Raw genomic sequence first — 21,605 nt, forward strand, 5'->3', positions numbered from 1 at the left:
AGACTTTCTAGTCTCTGCTAACACCAGCACTCCCCACTCCCAGCTTGAGTGGATCCTGTACTGGAAACTCTGTATAATGAAAATGATTGTATACAATACTGAGAATATTTTCCAGCAAGATTTTGTATTTTATTAACTCTGAAGATTAACTCCACTACTGGTGATTTACAAGCTTTACCACATACCCTTTCACTCATTCTGGGTCCACTAATGTCGCATGATAACCTCGTTTGCACAGCTGTGCTGTGAGAGCTAATCATTTGCGCATTTTAATTTGACTTTGTAACTTCCACAGAATTGCTTTCCTTACTGGACTACAAGGGTAAAAAGGGCAAGACAAAGCAACTTAGTGATTCCCAGGCAACTATGGATCGGAAAGTGTCATTTTAAATGCATGCAGTACTCACCGCAGAGACCAAACAAATAACCTTGTATTAAACAGAGTCACAAGTCTGTTTAAAACCTTATCACTTCCTTCTGTTTTGTTATGCGCATAGGTATGGGATGCAGAGGTGCAGGGGGAAGGGTGCTGCAGCACTTCCCAGATTTTGTGTCCTGCATTGGGGTATCCCCACTGCCAGGAGCCCTGCTGATCCCCAGGTTCTCAACTGCCAGCCCTGTGGGAACCACTCTTGGCCCCGGGGTTCCAGCTACTGAGGGATCCATTGCTGCCCTGGATCCCAACAACTGCACTGCAGACCTCGCGGCATCGACCACTGGCCCTTTGCCCAGGGCTCTGCAGCCACCCACCGCTGTGGCCCCAGCCTGGGACAGAGGATCACAGATGTGGTAAGGCGAGGGGGGCGCTGAGCAGCACCTGCACCCTAAACATTGTTCCAGCGCCACTAGTTTAGAATTCTCCAAAATTGTTAGCAACTGTTGCTATTATGTATTTCCCTAAAAGCAGTTCCTGCTAGATGAGGTGCATTTTCATTCCTTAAACAGAATTCTTGTCATTTTCAACATAAAAAGTGAACTCTCCTCCTCCCCCGATTCTTCTAGCCATTTTGCACATTCCACTGCTCAAGAGAGTGAGACACTAATTGGACTGGCAATAGCCAAGGCAGCAGATGATATTCAAACTTCTTCCATAGACTTTTGCCATTGCTCTAAAAGCTTGACTGGATCCTATCTCTGCAAGTTTAGCCCCAGGCTTCTCTCGCACAGAAACTCCAACTGTGCAGCAGTTTTTTGATTTGCAAAAATGGAGACTTCTGTAGGAAGAGGCCCATTTATTTTGTAACCACAAATAATTGAGCCCCACTGACCAGAAATGAAAGGCTAGTATACAAGGTTAGTCCAACCTGGGCAATTCTGATGTCCCCACATTTCTAGAGTGTTCTACTAGAAATGCCAGTTTCTAGGGGCCAGTTGGAAAGTTCAAATCCACATCCTAATCCAAATTCCACCAAATTGTGCCATCTCCCTCCCCAAAAGTGAATATTGAGGGTAAGATACTCTACTGAACTTCAGGACCTCATTAACTAGCCTACATTGCCCGCTAAAACGACAGTAGTGTGATGCCTACCACATAATGCACAAGACTGCACAATAAACGAGCCCTGAAGAATGCACTTGTTTTTTCAGACTGGTTTCTACTAGTCTTAATAAGTTATTCTAAATCTTCCCTCCAGGGTAAGAGCATAGAAACATGTACCTTGAAACGCCAAAAAAGGCAATTTAGAAAAGAAAACAGTGCGTTTTTCGAAATGGTTTGACAAGGCTTGTGGTTAAAACATATACAAAGGGCTGTAAATGCTATTCCTTTTTAATAGACGGCAAAATCTACTCTGTATTATAGGTACAACTAAACCCCTTGCTACAGAAAAGTCTGTTATGCTTAAGATCCAGATTTTACTTGCAAATAAAATCTAAAGTAAATTCATGCAAACTTTTCCAAAGTGCTGGGAGATATTCTTAGCATCAGCCTGTACCCCTTTAATGTTTGTTTCGGGAACAATGATTGTTTCAGTCTCATATTAGAAACTCAGAAATCAATGAAGAAGTACTTTCTGGTTTTTACTCTCAAGAGTTAAAGTGACATTATAGTAGGTGCTAATCTCAATCCAAAAAAAGATTCTAAATTCCTGAGCTAGCTTTGTTTTATGATCTTGATACTTTAAATTCATTTCAATCAACAAAAGTACCAGTTTTAAAGTAACAAAGATTTTGAGTCAGATTTTCCACTTAAGTAAATTGGATAGCTCCATTGCAGTCAATCTGGTGATGACAATTTATGTCAGTTAGGGATATGGCTTTATAGAAATCACTTATTGAACAGTGATTTCAAGGTGAACCCCCTATACAAATTGTAAATATTATTACATGTTATTTATCAATAGAAGAAACTACAAATTAATGGTGTGCCAACTTCTACATAATAATAATAATATAATACCTTAATATCAGTCATTCATTTATCAGAAGCTTAGCTATTTTGACATCTTGTTACCCAAGATTGTACTAAAATATAGGGATTTACTTTCAAAATCAGGAATAGCTGTTTACAGCAAGAACTCTTTTTTGGTTTGCATTGCCTCTAGCACAAGGTGGGCCCTCATTATTATGTTGCAATAATGAAAAAAGTGAGATTTTGAAGACACCTAACAGACACTCTTAAACAGACTTGAAAATCTGAGCCACAATAAATATTAATAATGATCATTGATTTTCACTGAACAGTGCACAATCCACACATAACCCCAACTCAGCAATGCAAAACACAGTGGTGGCATAATAAGAAAATAATAATAATAACAACAACTCTTACTATAATTTCTAAAAAGTAGCACTGGGTGATGCTTACTGGTTACTGGTTAACCAGCGGTCCGGCAAGTCTGGAGCACCACACTGCATAGCAAGTGGGGGGGCCAGCCCAGCTGGGCCTGCCACACCATGATGCAGAACCCCGTTTAATCAATTAAACAGTTAAATGTAACTTTTAACTGGTTAATGGATTGAACAAGATTTTTCATCCCTAGTATAAAGCCTCATATATCTGGCCCTGACAGATATTATATATCTAGTGTTTATGATACATATTACATGCTGAAGTTTCATAAAGTATCCCCTTGGCTAGCCTTGCAAAATGCTAAACTTTTTCTACATGTTGAAAAGAGATTCTGAAAGGGAAAAGACCTAAAGATCAATCTAATCATCGTATTAGACAGCACTCTTCTTTTAACTAGCATCTGTTAAGCCGCTGTTCTGCCCAGCTATGTCTGGACTATACAAACCTAGGTACAAGCTAGAATATAGTTTATTTTTATGTCTGTTTCCTGGAGCTTCCAGCCAAAAGACTCTAGTGGATGCATGGCAGCAAATCCTCAGCTGCTATCAGCTGACCTCAGTGGAGTGATAATTTATGTCACATGAGGATCTGCCCCCAGGGACTCAATAATAGGCTATATACATAAGTGTCTAGAATTCATCAACTCTATGAAAAATGGATTTCAATATTGTACAAAGTACATAGCTAGCAATCCCAAAGAGTGTTTCATCCATTCTGTGGTAAGTCTTTATGAAATAGTCTCACCTGATAAATATTCATCACAAAACACTTAAGTTTTATAAACAAAAATAAATTGAAAGTTTATAAGTACTTGAATGTAAGGTATGGGAAATATGGCACAAATATGACAGTACTCATAACAACCAGAGAACAAAGTACACAGAGATTCTTCACAACCCTTTGAAATGTCCATAAATAGAAAATGCAGAATATCGCCAGAGGAATATTTCTAATCCATTCACAATCAACCTTTAGAAATAAACATTTACCCCAAATCCCTAAAACTATTCATGCATGCATTAAGTTTCCTTTGTTACCATTTACTTGCACTGACTTGTTCGGTATTAACATTCTGAGCAAATCAACAAATCAGTGCTCTAAAAACTCACTGGCACCAAGCAATCTTTATTAACCAAAATTCTTCCTTGTGAAATAGTAATTTACATTCAGGTTTCATAGTCCTAGATGTCTCTTTTCTTTCAAGTGCTCTAAGGAAACACAGCGGAAAGGGTTCTCAGAGGATAACACTTTTCAAACCAAATTAATGAATCTGAGCATGTGTCAGAAGAGAAAACTATGAGGGACCATTAGTAGTAGATAGACCATGGAGAATAAAGAAGTTAGAGGGCAGGTCAGCTGCTCTATTTTCTGAATACAAATATTATGGAAGATCCATTTGGCAGAGTAGTATGGGAAGACAAAAAGCTAAGGCCCCCTCCTGCTATGTCCTTCCTGTTTATTCATTTACAAACCAAACACAATGCAAACTATGCAAACAACAAGAAATTCTCATCCAGATACGCTGTAGCTGACAAAAAATATTCTGTGGTTATGTTTCCACAACTCGGTGCTGCTTCCTAATAAAAGAGAAAATCTTGCTTTTTTTTAGAAGGCATATCAAACAAAGATTCTATTTTAATTTTCAAAACTGTTTTGCATAAAAGTCCAGACATTCCTGGAAAAACCTTGTTACCAATTGCAATTCACAAATCTGCATCTTGTCAGTGAGCGGCATTTCTCCACTATGTTAGAAGTGCTTTAGGGTTACCAACCCTCCTTGTGGTGGTTAAAGGTCTGTGGGCCCTCATTTACAAAGAACTTATGTTCATCAATGAAAAGCTTCATTGAAGATATCTACACCTTACACACGCTCTCAGAAGCACATTTCTTTAAAAATAAGCAACTGTTCCTTGAGGCTGATTTTATCACCTTTTCTATGGAGACCTGTCATGCATCCAAGCCCTCTGAACAAGTTGACAAAAAGTTTGTGGACCCTCAGACTTAGGAGACATGGGGGAGGGAACCTAGCACTATGACTCCAAGCAACACTGTAAGCCACAGAGTTAGTGCCAAAGGACTATCTTCACCTCAGATAGACCTGAAGCAAAATGCAGGACAATGTAGCACTTTAAAGACTAACAAGATGGTTTATTAGATGATGAGCTTTCGTGGGCCAGACCCACTTCCTCAGATCAAATAGTGGAAGAAAGTAGTCACAACCATATATACCAAAGGATACAATTAAAAAAAATGAACAAATATGAAAAGGACAAATCATATTGCAGAACAGGAGGGGGAATGCGGGGCGGGGGGGGAGGAAGGAAGGTAAGTGCCTGTGAATTGATGATATTAGAGGTAGGGAGAGTGGGATGTTTGTGAGATGTTTGTGAGATGTTTTGCTTCAGCAACCCCAGACTAACACGGCTACATCTCTATCACTATTTCAGATAGACCTGGCCTCCTGTGATTTCCCCAGGTTCTCTCACTGCATTGGCAGAGATATGCAAATGACAGCATGACAAATGCTAATGAGTGCTTCATTAGCATACTCTCTGCAGGTAGTAGCCTGAGTTTTCTTCTCTGGCTTCCTCCTGTCTGTGCAGAAGATGATCAAACTCACTACCAGCAGCAGCAGCAAAAGTGGGAAATCAGCCTTCTTTTGACCTACATTTCAGTGTCAGAGCTTGAAGGGGACTATTTCAAGGCTAAAGTCGATGGTAGGCATTTTTTTCCCCTCCCCCTCCAAAAAAGACAAAAAAATGGCCATAAGTTATGCTAGTACAGAGCTGGGCAAAAAATTTTGATGGGGGGGAGCACTTTAAATATGTGATAAGTGTCAAGGGCTGCGGTCTTCCATGATCTTAATGGAGGAGGTGTGGGGTTTGGGATGGAGGCTGGGTGCAGAAGAAAGCTCAGGGTAGCAGATGTGAGTACCAGAGGGAAGTGTGGGGTCTGGGTGGGAGTTTGGGTGAAGGAGGGGGTTGTGACCTAGGGCAAGGGGAATGGGGTGTAGGAGAGGGTGCAGTACTGGGTGGGGGTATGGATATGGATTCAGGAGAGGATTCTGCCCTGGAGGAGAAGGTGCAGGAGGCGATGCAGAATCAGAGAGGGTTGTGGCCTGAGGCAGGAGTGTAGAAGGGGGTGCAGAGGGTTTGGGTTGTGACCTACGGCAGGAGGGTGTTGTGACGATGAGAAGGAGATAGGGCTGCAGGGTCTGTGAGGGTGTATGAGTTCAGGAGCGGCTGTGCAGAGTGTTTGGGTTGTTACCTGGGACAGGGATAACAGGAGGGGGAGCAGAGGGCGGGGGGGGGGGGGGAGGGACTGGGTGCCAGGTGCAGGCTCTGATGGTTACTTCGGCAGCTCCTGGCCAGCAGCCCAGTGGGACCCCCCAGGCAGGTTCCCTGCCTGAAAAAGCAGCCCAGCTGCAGGAGCCATGTGCTTTCTGAGCGCAGCAAGCCGTTGGGGTGGGGGGTAGGCAGCATCACATGCTGCCTGCACCATAGTGCTGGGGGCAGGGCAGTGCAGGATGCAGAAATCAGGGAGCCTGCCTAAGACTCCTGCTGGGCTGCAGGACTGACCTGGCTTGCCAGGCTCTATCCAGCCTGACAGCCATATTTTGGTTGCTCCTGTGTTAATACAATATTAAGGTTGCAAAGTAATACCAAAGTCAATTAATCCAAAAACTAAGGTTCTGACAGCAGGGTTAACAGCCCTATTGCATGTGTGCATCATTTTCTGTTCCTGAAAATTCATCCATCAGAATGGATATTTGTGTGGTTTAGTTGTTCTAGGAACCATAACTTGGAACCTGTCATTTGAAATTGAACAACTACATTGTATTACCACACCTTTGTATTTAATGTAAATGCTCTGAAAAACAGATACAATATGAGTATGTTAAGATTTTCATAGATTTATGTTTGATAATTTAAAACTAACTGAAAAGTTTAAGTTCTAAGAACTATTAAACAATATTGATTTATGTTGAGTTAGCCTCAAAGCCAAAGTCACTCTAACTTCCTTCCTTCCTCCAAAATACAGTACCTTGATTATCGGCACTTACTGCAGAGCAAAGGCTGTATGTATCTGGACGCTTACTACACACTAGGGATGTAATAGTGTAGTTGATTAACTGATTAATCAATAAGCAAAAAACATATACGTTAATTCCATAGACTACACACATTTCCCCCCTCCCCCCCCCCCCCCCGGCCCCCTACACACACACATACACGCAAACCTTGCCAGTACATATTTTATCAGACTGGCCAGCAGCCTGGCTCAGTTCTAGCTCGTGCCAGGTCCGGGACCTAATCCATGCTGTGGCTCTGCATTTAAAGTATATTAGGCAGCCCAGCTCAGCTCCAGCTCGCATTCGGTCTGGACAGCAGCCCAGGGTGACAGGCAGCTGGTCCGTGAGGAGAGCTGGTTTTTAAACTGGTTCCCCTTGCAGACCAGCTCCACCTGGCAGCCCTGCTGCCGCCTGACTCAGAGACAGCAGTGCAGAGTGACAGGCAGCTCCTCGGGAGTGGAGCCAGAGCACACTGGCTGTCAGTCCCAGCCCTGGGGACTATAGAATAGTCAAGTAACCGATAAGAATTCATGAGTTTCATCGACTATTCAATTAACCGATATTTAACATCCCTACTACACACTGGTATCTTATAATAACCACTAAGCACTTTCTGGCTAGCTCTTACTCCAGAACATTTACTCCCTTTGTTAAAATATTCCATGCTCATCAAAGGAGAGTATATGTTTTGGTAAACAGAAAACTTAATTCCCTTTTCAACCTAATAGGACTAAAATTTGCAACAGTATCATTGTCAATGTTGTAATATGCTTTCAAACAAACAACTGACAAAACGCAGTTGTTGAAATTAAATAGATTGAGCCAGCAAATTTTACCTTCATCTAAATGCCATAGTGACTATACCTATTCATCATTAATTGCTAATTGTCTGGGTACTTAAATTCTATCAAGTACAGCTACAATGATTTTATTAGGCTTATGACACGTAGAAAATAAAGTCTTTTGCACATGTGGTATTACTCACCTGTCTTAGATCCAGTGTGATGGTGACCCAATGGTATTCCCTTCCATTCTGAATGCTGGGACTTTGCCACCAGTTATTGGTGCCATCTATAGCATTGGAGATAGGGTGCTGTTCTGTTTGTAAATAACAAAAAGGTCTCTTAAGAATAAATGTCACTATCTTCTTTGTCTTACTTAGTATTTCTAAGCTGCATGCTGAATATTATGAAGGGAAAATTAATCATCCATAAAACACATAACAGGTAAAATTTACCCTGAGCAAAAACCACTATTAGGTCTATCCTGAGGGCTTACGTGGTACAATGGCCTCATGCAGGCACTCTGCACAAAGGTCAGTTCCATCCACAGACTAACGTTATTGAGTATTCATGGCAGACATGTATTTTACACACAGTCCTAGGAAAGATATAACATCATAAACTTGCCTTTGGGGTTAGCACTGTTGTGGTCACACACCCTGCATTGTGCATTCCGTAGAGGTCGGCCTGGCACATGTTCCACAAGTTTGCAGAACATCTCTGGTCCCTTCTCACCACAGGTGGCATTGGTGTTGATATGAGCATGGCTAGCCAGATTTAAAATAGCAGGAAACAAACCTTAAAAAAAAAAAAAAAGAATACCGGTCATGTAATAAGATGAATGATTAAAACAAAAGTAATGGTTATTGATGGATATGTGTGACCATATGGGGTTCTATAGCAAATGTCTGTCTCCCCGTGTATGTCTGAGTGTCTGGAAAATTGAAAAAAATATGCTGAGAATAAGTAACCTTCATTAAATGAATTCTGCATTATCTCACAGATATTGTAAGAGTCCAATAGCACTATCATTCTATGTCATGCCTGGATTGTTAATGAAGAATAAAATAGCTATTTTTAAGGATGGAAACTGAAACCTATTTCCACAGTGAAAATAAATGAAATCCAGGAGACAAATTTAAAAGTGCCTAGGTATGAAGACTTACATAAATGATATCTCATTTCTGTGGAAGGTGACCTTTAATTGGAATTCACAGATGCGGAAATACTAATGACTTTGGCAATGTACTTAGAACTGCTATGCTTTATTCGAGCTCCTGCACATCCCCGTACATATTGAATTTTAGTGCCTTGCTCTCTGCTCTCCTGCAGTCCTATAAAGTTTAAGGAAGGATTTTTCATGTGTTGCCTCCCACCTTCTGCAGTTTGTGTCATAGTACATAGACACATATCCGGAAAAGGTATTAGCTGAAATGCAGTGAGCTCCAGCTATTCTGGGTCCAAGAAATTGTAAATAATGATTTAAAATTATCACTATCTTGCTTCAGTACAGTCCACTGATAGGAATGGGAGCAGTCTGTGCCACTCATGTATTGCTTCTACTCATAACAATTCACGGACAGGTTGTCTGCTTCAGATAACAGGGGTAATTATTTAAGGCAAGAGGCTCATTAAACTCTTTACTCAATCCAACCACTAGAGGGGGACAAAGACCAGCTTCATATACATCAAAACAATGAAACAACTAATTACCTTCCCCAAATTAATAGCTAATATTTTTTCTAATGAAATCTTAAACTCTGCCAAAAATGAAGGGTCACCATAGTAGTGCAGGGCCTCCCCACTATATAAAAAAGTGGGCATATAGTGAAACGACATAAAGCATAGAGCTGACTTGCATTTGCACAAATTAGTAGGGGTTTTTTTTGGCACAATATAAGATCAGGGAATGGGAGGACTTAGAACGCAACAGTACCTACAAGCATCAGCGTTAAAGCAGAAATGACATATAGTGGGGATGCCCTGTGCTGTATCCGTGGCTACATTTAACCTCTGCGGTTATAGCAATAATGCACAATGATCCTTGTAACTGTCCCTTAAAGACAGGCTAACGTATCATGATCCTATTCCAGTTCAGTGAAGAACCAAAGCATTTTGGGGTTGAAAGTTCCCAGAGGCAATGTACATTATAGTCCCACTGAGAATTATAGGCTATTACAATGAACAATGCTGGAAAGGGGGCAGATATACAAATAAGCCTCTCTTATAGGAACCAGGGGTATGGCTACACTAGCCACCCTAGTTCGAACTAGGGTGGCTAATGTAGTCATTCAAACTTGCAAATGAAGCCCGGGATTTAAATATCTGCAATGAGGACTAACAATAGTTCGAATTAATTAGTCCTTGCCACCTGTAGCCATGGGCAGGTAGTTCGAGCTACTGGTCATTTAAAAATGGCGGCGCCTGGGAACATGCAAATGAAGCCCGGGATAATTAAATCCCAGGCTTCATTTGCAAGTTCGAATGACTATATTAGCCACCCTAGTTTAAACTAGGGTGGCTAGTGTAGCCATACCCTAAGCGACCAGATGAGGACTGGGATTTGTCATGAGCTTTTTTTACTGAGTGATTAGGGAAGAGGCTGGAGCGCTAGGTCAAGGGCTTGGGAAAACCTGGGGATGGCTGGATATGATACCATGAGGAGGAGGAGGAGGAGCAAGAGGAGGAGGAGGAAGAGGAGAAGGTATTATTTTGGCTAGAATTTAAAGGTCAGAAAGAGCTAAGTCCTTGGAGAGCAATTAAAAGGCTGTGGCAAGGTAAGAAAAGAGCCTTGAGGGAAGAAAAGTGGCAGAGAGTTAGTGGGCAGACCTGATGCTATTCATGGCTGAGGGCCCTATGGTTGGAGTATGGGTGGTTTAACAACCCCTTCGGTTTCTGAGGGGCATTGGTGTTGTACCCTAATTGAGGGGAAAAAGAGATATACCATTGGGGATTCCCTATAGCCTTGGAAAAAGACAGGGTAAAGGATCTGGACCAGGAATGGGCAAACGGCCCTCCATGGGCCAGATCCAGCCCACCAAGCCAGTTGATCTGTCCCATGCCCACCCTACCACTACCCCACCCCAGGCCAATTAGGGCCTGGAGTGGGGGAGCGCTTGAAGTTTCCTCACTACTGCAAAAACACAGGCTGGCTATAGAGACACCAGCTGTTTTAAAACAGCCAGCGTTTATCTCTAGCTGCCACGAGCCTTTGGTTGGGGGAGCTTTGCATGGGGCCCAGGAGTGCACGAAGTCTCTCACGTCCTGTCCCCACCCTGCCAGGGGCGCGCAGCGGCTAGCGACAAACACAGGCTGTTTTAAAGCAGCTGGTGTGTGTGTCTCTAGCTGCCGCACACTCCCCCGCCCCCAGGCCCTGACTGCAAGGTGACCGCAGGCCAGATTCACCAGCTTGGCTGGCCACATCCAGCCTGCAGAGGGCCCTTTGCCCACCAATGGGCTAGAGAGACATGGTAGATGTTTTAAAACTGACAAGTGTCTCTTTAGCCACTGCGCACTCTTGCAGGAGCAAGGAGACTTCGCGCGCTCCCCCGCCCACAGGCCCTGTTTAACCTGAGGACAGGGGGAGCACATGAGGTCTCCTCCCACTAGGCACCAACTCCCACTAGGTGCCTTTTCTCTCTGCAGAGCAAGTGGGAAGACTTCTCACGATCTCCCACCCCAGGCCAATCGGGGTTGGGGGAAGCACACGACGTCTCCTGATCTGGCTCTGGCCCTTCTGCCTGAGGCCCACCCCTTCCAGGGTGGCCCAGGGCCACTTAAAAAATTTCTGAAGTAGCACCCTTTTAAAAATTATTGCCCACGCCTGTTACACTGAAAGGGGTAGATTTCTGATGCAGCTGGAAGCTTAAACTTCACTCCCAGCAGGAAGGACAGTCACTATTACAGCCCCTTGCCATTGCCATTTCAACCAGAAAGGACATTGTCTCAATGACTTAATTACCTGAATCCTGCTTCAAAAGCCTTTTAAGACTGCACTTGAAAGAATTCTCTGAACTGTGATAGAAATGTAGCCATGTTAGTCTGGTGTAGCTGAAACAAAATACAGGACTATGTAGCACTTTAAAGACTAACAAGATGGTTTATTAGATGATGAGCTTTCGTGGGCCAGACCCACTTCCTCAGATCAAAAAAATGTTAGTCTTGTTAGTCTTTAAAGTGCTACATAATCCTGTATTTTGAATCCTCTGAACTGTCATTCATGCTTAAATTCGACACTATACGCGTGGGTCTGAATAAAGAATCTAATTGCCTTACCCATTACAAAGACAGCTTCCCCAATTATCACCTCTAATATCATTAGCTCACAGACATTTACCTCCCCCTCCCCCTCATCCCCCTCCTGTTCTGAAATGTGATTTGTCCTTTTCATATGTGTTCATTTTTTTAATTGTATCCTTTGGTATATGTGGTTGTGACAATTTTCTTCCACTATTTCATCTGAAGAAGTCGGTCTGGCCCACGAAAGCTCATCATCTAATAAACCATCTTGTTAGTCTTTAAAGTGCTACATAGTCCTGTATTTTGTTTCTATTACAGCCCCTAGTTACCTTTTTCTGTTTTCCAGCTTTTTTTCTATAAAATATACTCCAGAAAACTAAGCTCACTTCAAGGCGGTAATATCATTTGTGTTTATTGGTCTGAGATTTTGAAGTCACTCCCTTTCCTGTGCAGAAGTTAAAATCAGAAGTAATTTTGGGAAAGAAAAAACTTCCAAGCTATGTTTAAAGACTTAAAATGATGGGCCACAATTAAGCCCCTACTTCTAGATCAGGTATGGCATATTAAGAGTGCCAGAAGCAATCATAAATGTATTGCTGGAGCAAAGAGGCTATTTCTGAGACTGGCCATAAATGGATTTTTTTCCATTTATACAGAATTAAATTAATGATTATTTAAATAGAAATAATTCCAATTGCATTTCCAGTAACATATGCCTTCTTTCATTTCTCAAGTTTGTACAGCATATATGAGGAAAACTTTTAATAGCAGTGTTTTGTTTTTCTAAGGCAGAGCTAAAAATGACTACAATTTAACCAAAGAGGTCTTTGTCTTTATGGTAATTACACTCCCATGAAAAGCCTGAAGCATTTAACTCGGTTTAAATCTTAACTTCAGCTCAAAATGTGGCAAAATACTAATGTTCTCAAATATAATCTGAATAGTGTTCTGTGTGTTTTTAATTGTATTGTATTGAAAACATTAAAGAGGACAGGAGGGAGAAGAGCTATAAACTATAACTGCTGAATCAGGCATAATCTTTATTCTCACTAAATGTTTTAATTGGAATCAGATGAGTATTTCTGTAAAACTGAATATTTATTTCTGGCCAACTCACTGATATCATTGCATGCCACATGCTGAATAAGGTCCTGATTCTTTTCTCATTTACTCTAATTTTACTCCCGAGTTACTAGTATGAGCATGAGAAAAACGTGCCCTTCTTCCCATCCCTCCTTCCCCCCCCCGCCCCCAAGAAATATAGATGAAGCCTAAATGGGTGAGGAAAGAAGATTACCAAAGGTTTTCCGAAATGGCTACCCTGCATCTACACAAGCTGCCCATTATTTCGAAATATTTCGCCATACCTCGTTGCATGAGGGATAAGGGATGGCTCGAAATAGAGTTATTTTGAAATTTGGCGCTGTGTAGACGCGCCAAATTTCAAAATAAGCTATTCTGAAATAGTTTTGAATTAAGATTCGCAATTTGCGTAACACAAATTGTGTATCTTATTTGAAGTTTAGGGTGCTGTGTGGATGCACCCTCAGAGTTCCCAATATCAACGAGCCTTCCTCAGCTCTGTCACCTCCAGGGTCATTTGTTTCACTGGCGGCAATTACATGGGACACAGCCTACCCCACAATGGGTGTGTCTAGACTACATGCCTCCTTCGACGGAGGCATGTAGATTAGCCAGATCAGAAGAGGGAAATGAAGCCGCGATTAAAATAATCGCGGCTTCATTTAAATTTAAATGGCTGCCCCGATCTGCCGATCAGCTGTTTGTCGGCAGATCGGGGGAGTCTGGACGCGATGCCCCGACAAAGAAGCCTTTCTTCATCGACACAGGTAAGCCTGGTTTCACGAGGCTTACCTGTGTCGATGAAGAAAGGCTTCTTTGTCGGGGCATCGCGTCCAGACTCCCCCGATCTGCCGACAAACAGCTGATCGGCAGATCGGGGCAGCCATTTAAATTTAAATGAAGCCGCGATTATTTTAATCGCGGCTTCATTTCCCTCTGCCGATCTGGCTAATCTACATGCCTCCGTCGAAGGAGGCATGTAGTCTAGACACACCCAATGACCTCCAAATCTTAAAACCATGGATTAGTGCCAAGAAAAGAGGCACTAAAGAAAGGTATTGTGTGAAAGTTTCATTCCAAACCCCAAGTCATATTAGTATTGGGTTCAAAATCAGCAGCAAAACAGAGTTTCATCTGAATATCTTGCACTGCTCTCCCTTTCGAGCAAACATTTTACTGGCTCCCATAATTACACTGACAGAATTAAACTTGTGACAGTTGATCACATGGCAGCTCTTCTTGAAGATACAGAGCAACAGAGCTACAGTTCTCACTTAGCCTTTGGGTTCAGATAGAAACAAATGACTCAGAGTTTGATCCTCCAAGATGCTGAGTACTTACAACCCCCAATGGAACCAATTAATCTCTAGTTACCCTTCAAAACAATGAATGTTAGATAAATCTGGTCACTGGCAATTTGGTGGAAGTTTAGGAATTGCTCTGTACCATGCAAGAGCAAGCCCACCGTGAGTATAAATCCACCAAAACCAAATGTGAGTTTCACAGCTTTACATTAGAACAGTGGTCCCCAACGTGGTGCCCGCGGGTGCCATGGCGCCCACCAGAGCATTTATGTGCGCCCACTGAAACATCTGGGCTGGCCCTGCCCCCGGCGTGCGGCACATGCGCGGTGCCAGCAATGGCTCAGGGCGCATGGGCAGCTCCCACCCCCGAGCGTGCAGCGCATGCGTGGCCGCACCCCCGGAAGTGTGGCGCGTGAGCAGCCTCGCCCCTGGGTGCCCGGCAGTCACGAAAGGTTGGAGATCACTGCATTAGAACATTCCATTCTAAGTTAAAATGTTCCTGAGTTACATAGTGTGATGAGTTCAAGGGCTCTCCTCCATTTCCACTCTCCAAAAAAAATCTGTGAAATATGCCATTGTTTACAGTATCGGGGGCAGGGAGATACTGTCAGAACTAACTGAGCCAAATAAAGGAGAAAAGATGAGTAAATGAAGGAGAAGAAATTAAAGACAAACAATGTATAATATCAGGAAATGAATAGTGTTCAAGATGCACCAATTTGACTAATATCTACACCTGGAATACTATGGTATCATAAGCTTACAGTGTCTGGAGAAAGACACTGTATTTCATAAATGTTATCCAGTATGCAACTGTCTAGATTCTGAAAGACAATGATCTACTCTAACCTTTTCTCACAAATACCCAGCACAGTAAATTAAATTAGATGTATCTAATCTCTCCTCGGGGAAGAAAGGAAGTTTCGCATATGCAATTCTTGTTGTTTTATTCCTTAGGTATTCAATTAGACTCCATTATCACATCATTAACTTGTGTACATTTTGAAGGATGATTTTCCCAGCTACACAATTAAGATTTGGTTGACTGAATTTCATTTGCTAAAATAATTAACCAGCAATTGTGTCTATTTCCCATTTGTACTCAAAGATCCCACATAGAAACAAATATATTTATTTAATAATGCAGTCTGCATTTTTTCTTTTCCCTACTTTCTGCTTTGCAGCTGCAAGAGTTAGTGCCCACCACTTTAAAAGTGGCAACAATGACTCTGAGAAAACAAGGAAGAAAGAGACCCCACTGTTAACCTAAATAAGCATACATGCTTTTTCTGATCATTGTCCAGCCCTTCACATAATAACTCAAAGTTTGTCTTTAATCTGTTCTCCTTCAGTTACTCAGTTGCCCATTTTTTCAAAACAAAAGAGGTTCCCACAGTAAAACACAACAGTATCAGGAAATGAATAGTGCCCAAGATACACCAATTGACCTTGAATAAGATTTACACCTGAAGCACTAAGTTAATACCAAATTGGAATGTACTTCTGACTCTAAGAATCCAGACAGTGGCACTTTTGAAGTCTGCCTCTCCTGTTTGTAACGACTTTGCCTTTCAAGGATTGCAATCTGGACGTGGTAGACCTTTTCACATTAATGCTTGACCCATGCAATTGCTGGATAATTTGGCAGAACACAGAGAAGAATTAAAAATCAAATACTTAACTCTGCACACAGCCCAAGTGATTTTCTTCAGAGACTAGGGAAAAGAAGGAATCTACCCCCCGCAGACTGTTGTGTAGCAGCACTGCCACAGAATCACAGTAAATGTTCCTTTCCACAGTGGAACATGACCAATAAACCTACTGAGCAGCAAATCCACTCATGCTTGCTTCTTTTTCACCCCTCTAAACCCTTGCCAGCTGGGACACAGAACGGACAGCATTGGGGGGGGAAGCTGTGAATCCTGCCAATGGAGTCAACAAATCTTGATCCCCTTTGTACTGCAGAGCACCCCCATTCCACCACACCAGTCAGGGTCACTACTGCACTTGCTATCCTTGCAAAATCTTTTCAGGGAACTGGGAGTCAGCTGTCTTTGTGCCCAAGCACTATCAGAATGCCATGATCCACGGGATTACAGACAACAAATCATTTTCATACAGATATCCAGCAGCGTCGGGTATGTAAGGTAGGAGAAGGCTTTGCCTTCCCAAACCACCACTCTGCCCCCAGAGCGCCTGCTGTAGGTGTTCTGGGGGCGGAGTGTTGCTGCCCCCAGCACCCATCCTCCCAGTGCTCAGAGACAGGGGAGGCCGGCCTGGCTGCGTGGTGCGCCCTCCTCCCTCCCCCAGTGCTCCGGGGCTGGAGATGCAGGGTTGGGTGGTGCAGCACACCCAGTTCCCTCCCTCCCCAGTGCTCCTCGCGGCCCGGCCCAGCTCAACCGCTCCAACCCCAGAGCACGGGGCAGGGAGGAGGCAGGGCTTGCTGCGCCACTCGAAAGGGTGGGCTGGGCTCGGCTGGGCTGCATGGCACGGTGTGCCTTCCATCAAGACTGGGGAGGCTGCAGCGAGCACGTGCCCACTTCCCCGCCTCTCCCCTCCCCATGGTTGGAAGAGGGGAGCACACACATGGTGTGCTGTCCTGCCTCCTGGGGGTGGGAAAGGGGTGGGGCCTAGCAGAAGGGACAGGGCTAGAGGTGAGACTGGGGGCTTGCCTCCCCCAGCCCTGCCTTCACCGACCACCCATATAGATATCCATACCCAGCATCAAATTATTCAGGAAATATATTCCTAGGAACATAGGAACTGTCATCTTAGATCAATGCACCAACAGAGCAATACAAGATACTCAGATGAAAGCACAAAAAACTTTGCAGAGGACATAAAGGAATAAAATTACTAACCCACAATGATCAGAGACTGTCTTATTCCCTGAAGCATGAGGGCTTAAATAAATGCTGGTTTTTGTTTCTTTCTTTCTTTAATCCTTCTAATGTGACAGCATAGGTGCTCCATGAGGGGATTGATGAAGCGTCTGTAGTGACCTAGGACTAGGCAGAAAACTGAACATAAGGAAACAGCAGGACCTGGAGAGCATATAGCAATCAGATAGTGCCACTGGCTGAATGCCAGATCAAATCTGAGCATCCAGGAAGTTTGGGCACGCAATAAAGTGATTATATTTTCAAAGAACATGCACCGCCCATGCACTACTTTGAAAAATCACCCTTCTTTTTTGAGCAACTAAATGGGGTCAACCAAATCCTGTCATAGGGCAGAAAGGAGGCCCTTTTGAATGTTCCTTCAACTAATTTATTGCTCCTGGTCCCAGGCTCAGTATCAATGACTTAAAAGGTACAGAAATAAACAACAGCCTTGTCTTGTTCCTCTCTCTAGAACAAAAGGAGCTGAGCGAAGCAACCGCAGCAAAACTGCTCAATATTAACATGAAACATGCTTGTTTAAATTCTAGCCAAGGGGAAACTCAAAAGCATTGAGACTTGACTAATACTTGCAGCCTCAGAAATGCAGGATAGAAAATTATGTTTTATTTACACAGTTCAGTGGGCTACATGGTCACATTATGACCTTTCAGGTGTCAGAGTACTGGAGACAGAAGAACAATGTCCAAGAATCAACTTCAATTCAATTCAGTTCAATTCCTCAGTGCACTCAGCTCAGATTTTAGGTTCAGAGCACAGGCCAAGCATGAATGCCTGGAACAAGATAGAGATGGAACATGGAATAAGTAAGTGGTGGATGTCCTAATTCTAGGGGTGTAGCAAAAGGCACTCTTCATTGTACTCAATACCTAAAAGGTATATTTATTACGCTACACACGTAGTAGTATTCCATATTCCCTTAAATCAGGAGTGGTCAATCAATGGCCCACGGGCCATACAGAACTCACCTGAGGAGTTCATAAGGTCCACAGCCTGGTTCAATACAATATATCTATTCATTAGCATTCTGATGTCATGTTTACATAATTTTAGTTTATACAAGTGGGTAAACAGGCAACGCAGTACATAGAAACCATCTGTCTGAAGACTACAAAACAAGCTAAACTTAAAATGTAAATCGCTAGCAGATTTATCTGGCATTTCCCGGTAATGCCAAACCAGAAAACTACTCCCAATTTCTCTGTTTTAGCCCTTTTCTGAAAGGTTTATTGAGAAGCAAACCTATTCCAGGTTCATCCCATTTTTCTGGCTCATCTTGATTCAATCTTTTTCAATATTCACTCAGGCTACAGCTACACTGCCATTTTATTTTTCAGAAAGAGGATATGCAAATCGCACTCTCATTTGCATATCTTCCTCGGATTCTTTTTGCGGAAGAGGTTTTGCCGATAAAAAGCCCCATGTAGACAGGACCATTTGTCAGGAAAAAACCCTGTTTCACAAGACCCTGTAACCCTCGATTTTTGAGGAATAAGGGATCTTGCAAAAAAGGGGGTTTTTCCGAAAAATGACCTCATCTACACAGGGCTTTTTTCAGCAAAACCTCTTCCCCAAAAAGAATCAGAAGAAGATATGCAAATGAGAGCACAATTTGCATATCCTCTTCTGCAAAAAAATGAGAGTGTAGCTGTAGCCTCAGTTATGTCAATTGTGAGGGCTGTACTTGCTTTGGTGAATCTCTCTTTCTGTTTGGTTTTATAAGAAGCAATCCCATTCCAGGCGTATTCCATTTTCTTGGCACAACCAACCTCTTGTTTTGCTTTAAGCTATGATAATAGGAAGCTATATACCAAATTTGGTGGTCTTAGCTCTTACCTTTTAGGAGGAGTCCCTGATTAAATAAACAAACTCTCTAAAATATATACCGTATTTTCCGGCGTATAACACGACCTTTTACACTAAAAAACATCCCCCAAAAATGGGGGGGTCGTGTTATACGCCGCGCATACATACCTGATCCCTGACACGGTGCTTGGGGCTGGCCCCAGGCACGTGGCGCCCGGTGAGTGCCGGCGGGAGGGGGGGGGTGAGCGGGAGCACCGGCCCCAGGCGCGTGGCGCTTGGCGCAGGGAGCGCCGGCCCCGGGCGCGCGGCGCTTGCCTGGGGAGCGCCGCGCGCCCGGGGCCGGCGCTCCCCCCTTGGCGGGGGAAGCGCCAGCAAGCGCCGGCCCCGGGCGCAGGGTGCTTGGCGGGGGGAGCGCCGGCCCCGGGCGCAGGGTGCTTGGCGGGGGAAGCGCCAGCCCCGGGCGCGCGGCGGGGGAAGCGCCGGCCCCGGGCGCAGGGTGCTTGGCGGGGGGAGCGCCCGGGCGCGCGGCGTTTGGCGCAGGGAGCGCCGACCCCGGCACGCAGCCCTTGGAGGGGGCACCGGCCCTATGCACGTGACTATGCCCCCCCCCCCCCGCCTCCGTGCCTGGCGGGAGAACGGCCACGCCCCCTGGCGCCCGGCAGGGGGATAGCCACGTTCTATAAGTGGGTGGGAGGATTGCATGGCCTAAAGGACAAGGTGTGTGACTTTGGATCAAAAGATTGAGGGTTTGAGTCTATTTGCAGTTGTATTTACCTATCTTTGTCTGTGCTTCTGGATCCTGCTGGCCTTGGTCTGGAAAGGTTCTCTATAACAATATGGCTTTTCTGTAACCCTGTTGGAAGCCCTGTAACTATTCAGTAGATCTAAAGCAGTGGTCTCCAACCTTCTGTAAGTGGGTGGGTAGAAAAGACCCCATCATGGCTCCAACAAGAAGAAGGAAATTTGAAGCCAGTTTTAAGCTGAAAGTTGTAAAGTTTGCCAAGGAACATAATAACTGTGCTGCTGCAAGGCAATATGGAGTAACAGAAAAGATGGTCCGAGACTGGAAAGCAAATGAAGATGCATTAAAGAGTATGCCAAGTAGTAAGTGTGCATTAAGAAGAAGCACCCCACATTGGTCAGAACTTGAAAAGCACGTAGCAGACATGGTGCATGAGCATCGTCAAAATGGTTATGTAGTGACACGAAACAAAATACGTATGTTTGCACTTCAGTGGGGCAAATCTAACCCAGATCACAGCAAAGGATTTAAGGCCACTGTATCCTGGTGTACTAGGTTCATGGAAAGGCATAATCTGGTACTGAGGCAAAAGACCAAAATTGCACAAAAATTACCTGCAGATCTCGATGGAAAAGTAAGTCTTTTCCATCGATATGTAATACAACAGCGCAAGAAACATGGCTATGCGTTAAGTCAGATCGGAAATATGGATGAAACTCCTATGAATTTTGATATGGTTGGAAATAAAACTGTTAATCCAAAAGGTGCAAAAACAGTGTTAATTAAAACAACAGGACATGAGAAGTCCAGTTTTACAGTGGTACTAGCATGTACAGCTGATGGCGCCAAACTAAGACCAATGATTATTTTTAAAAGAAAAACAATGCCGAAAATCAAGTTCCCTGTTGGAGTTTTTGTGCATGTGAATGAAAAAGGCTGGATGGATGAAGAAGGGGTAAAGCTATGGCTTGATAATGTATGGAGTAGGCGACCAGGTGGACTTCGTCAAGAACGTAGCCTACTGGTGTGGGATATGTTCAGGGCTCATTTAACTACCAGCACAAAGAAAAGGCTGGCAAGAATAAACACAGATGCGGCAGTTATTCCTGCAGGATTGACATCATTGGTACAGCCACTGGATGTGTGCCTAAACAAGTCATTTAAAGATCGCATTCGAGAACAGTGGAATGAGTGGATGGTTAGTGGCGAAAAGTCATTCACAAAAGGAGGAAACATGCGTGCGCCACAATTGGATGTTTTGTGTAATTTTGTCATAAAAGCCTGGAATGATATTGGTGCAGAAACAGTAATCAAGTCTTTCAAGAAGTGTGGCATATCAAATTCTTTGGATGGTATGGAGGACGACTTCTTGTGGCAAGATGAAGGGGAAGCCAAAGCTGAAGCCACACCATCCGATTCGGAATTAGATCCATATGATGACTGTCTTACAAATGTACCACAAGATGTCATTGATGAACTTATGATGTCAGAGGATGAACATGATGAGGATTTTGAAGGATTTTAAGTACCTGCAAGTCAAAACCATTTTAATTAAAATGATTTAAATCAAATCTGATGTTATTAAATGGTGTTGCCTCAGAAGGGGGGGTAGTCTTATACGGTGAGTATAGGCCAAAACCTATGTTTTAACTGGAAAATTAGGGGGTCGTCTTATACACCCAGTCGTCTTATACACCGGAAAATACGGTAGTAGAATGCAGGTGAGAATCTGTTTGGGCCACACAAAGTTATCCTTAGGTTTGTATAGCCCTCCTGTGAAACAAGGTTGGCACCACTAGCTTAATTGAAAAACCTTGTTATTAGTCCCAGTAGAGTAACAGTTGTGTAGATATTACAGATCGGAAATTATTATCAAAATATTCCAA

The 21,605-nt window shown here is 43.4% G+C and overlaps 1 protein-coding gene across 2 annotated transcripts in view; it reads right to left on the reverse strand.

Moving 5' to 3' along the window:
* Positions 1-21,605, reverse strand: part of LAMA1 (laminin subunit alpha 1) — a 163,423-nt gene that overhangs the window by 120,738 nt on the left and 21,080 nt on the right. For both annotated transcript variants that reach the window (XM_075920947.1, XM_075920946.1), the window contains exons 2-3: positions 8,273-8,443; positions 7,849-7,961 (exon numbers count right to left, since the gene is read on the reverse strand). In XM_075920947.1, coding sequence (XP_075777062.1) covers positions 7,849-7,961; positions 8,273-8,443 — 284 coding nt within the window. The remainder of the gene's footprint in view (positions 1-7,848; positions 7,962-8,272; positions 8,444-21,605) is intronic.

The sequence above is a fragment of the Pelodiscus sinensis genome, chromosome 2 (assembly GCF_049634645.1).
Source record: "Pelodiscus sinensis isolate JC-2024 chromosome 2, ASM4963464v1, whole genome shotgun sequence".
Taxonomy (NCBI): domain Eukaryota; kingdom Metazoa; phylum Chordata; order Testudines; family Trionychidae; genus Pelodiscus; species Pelodiscus sinensis.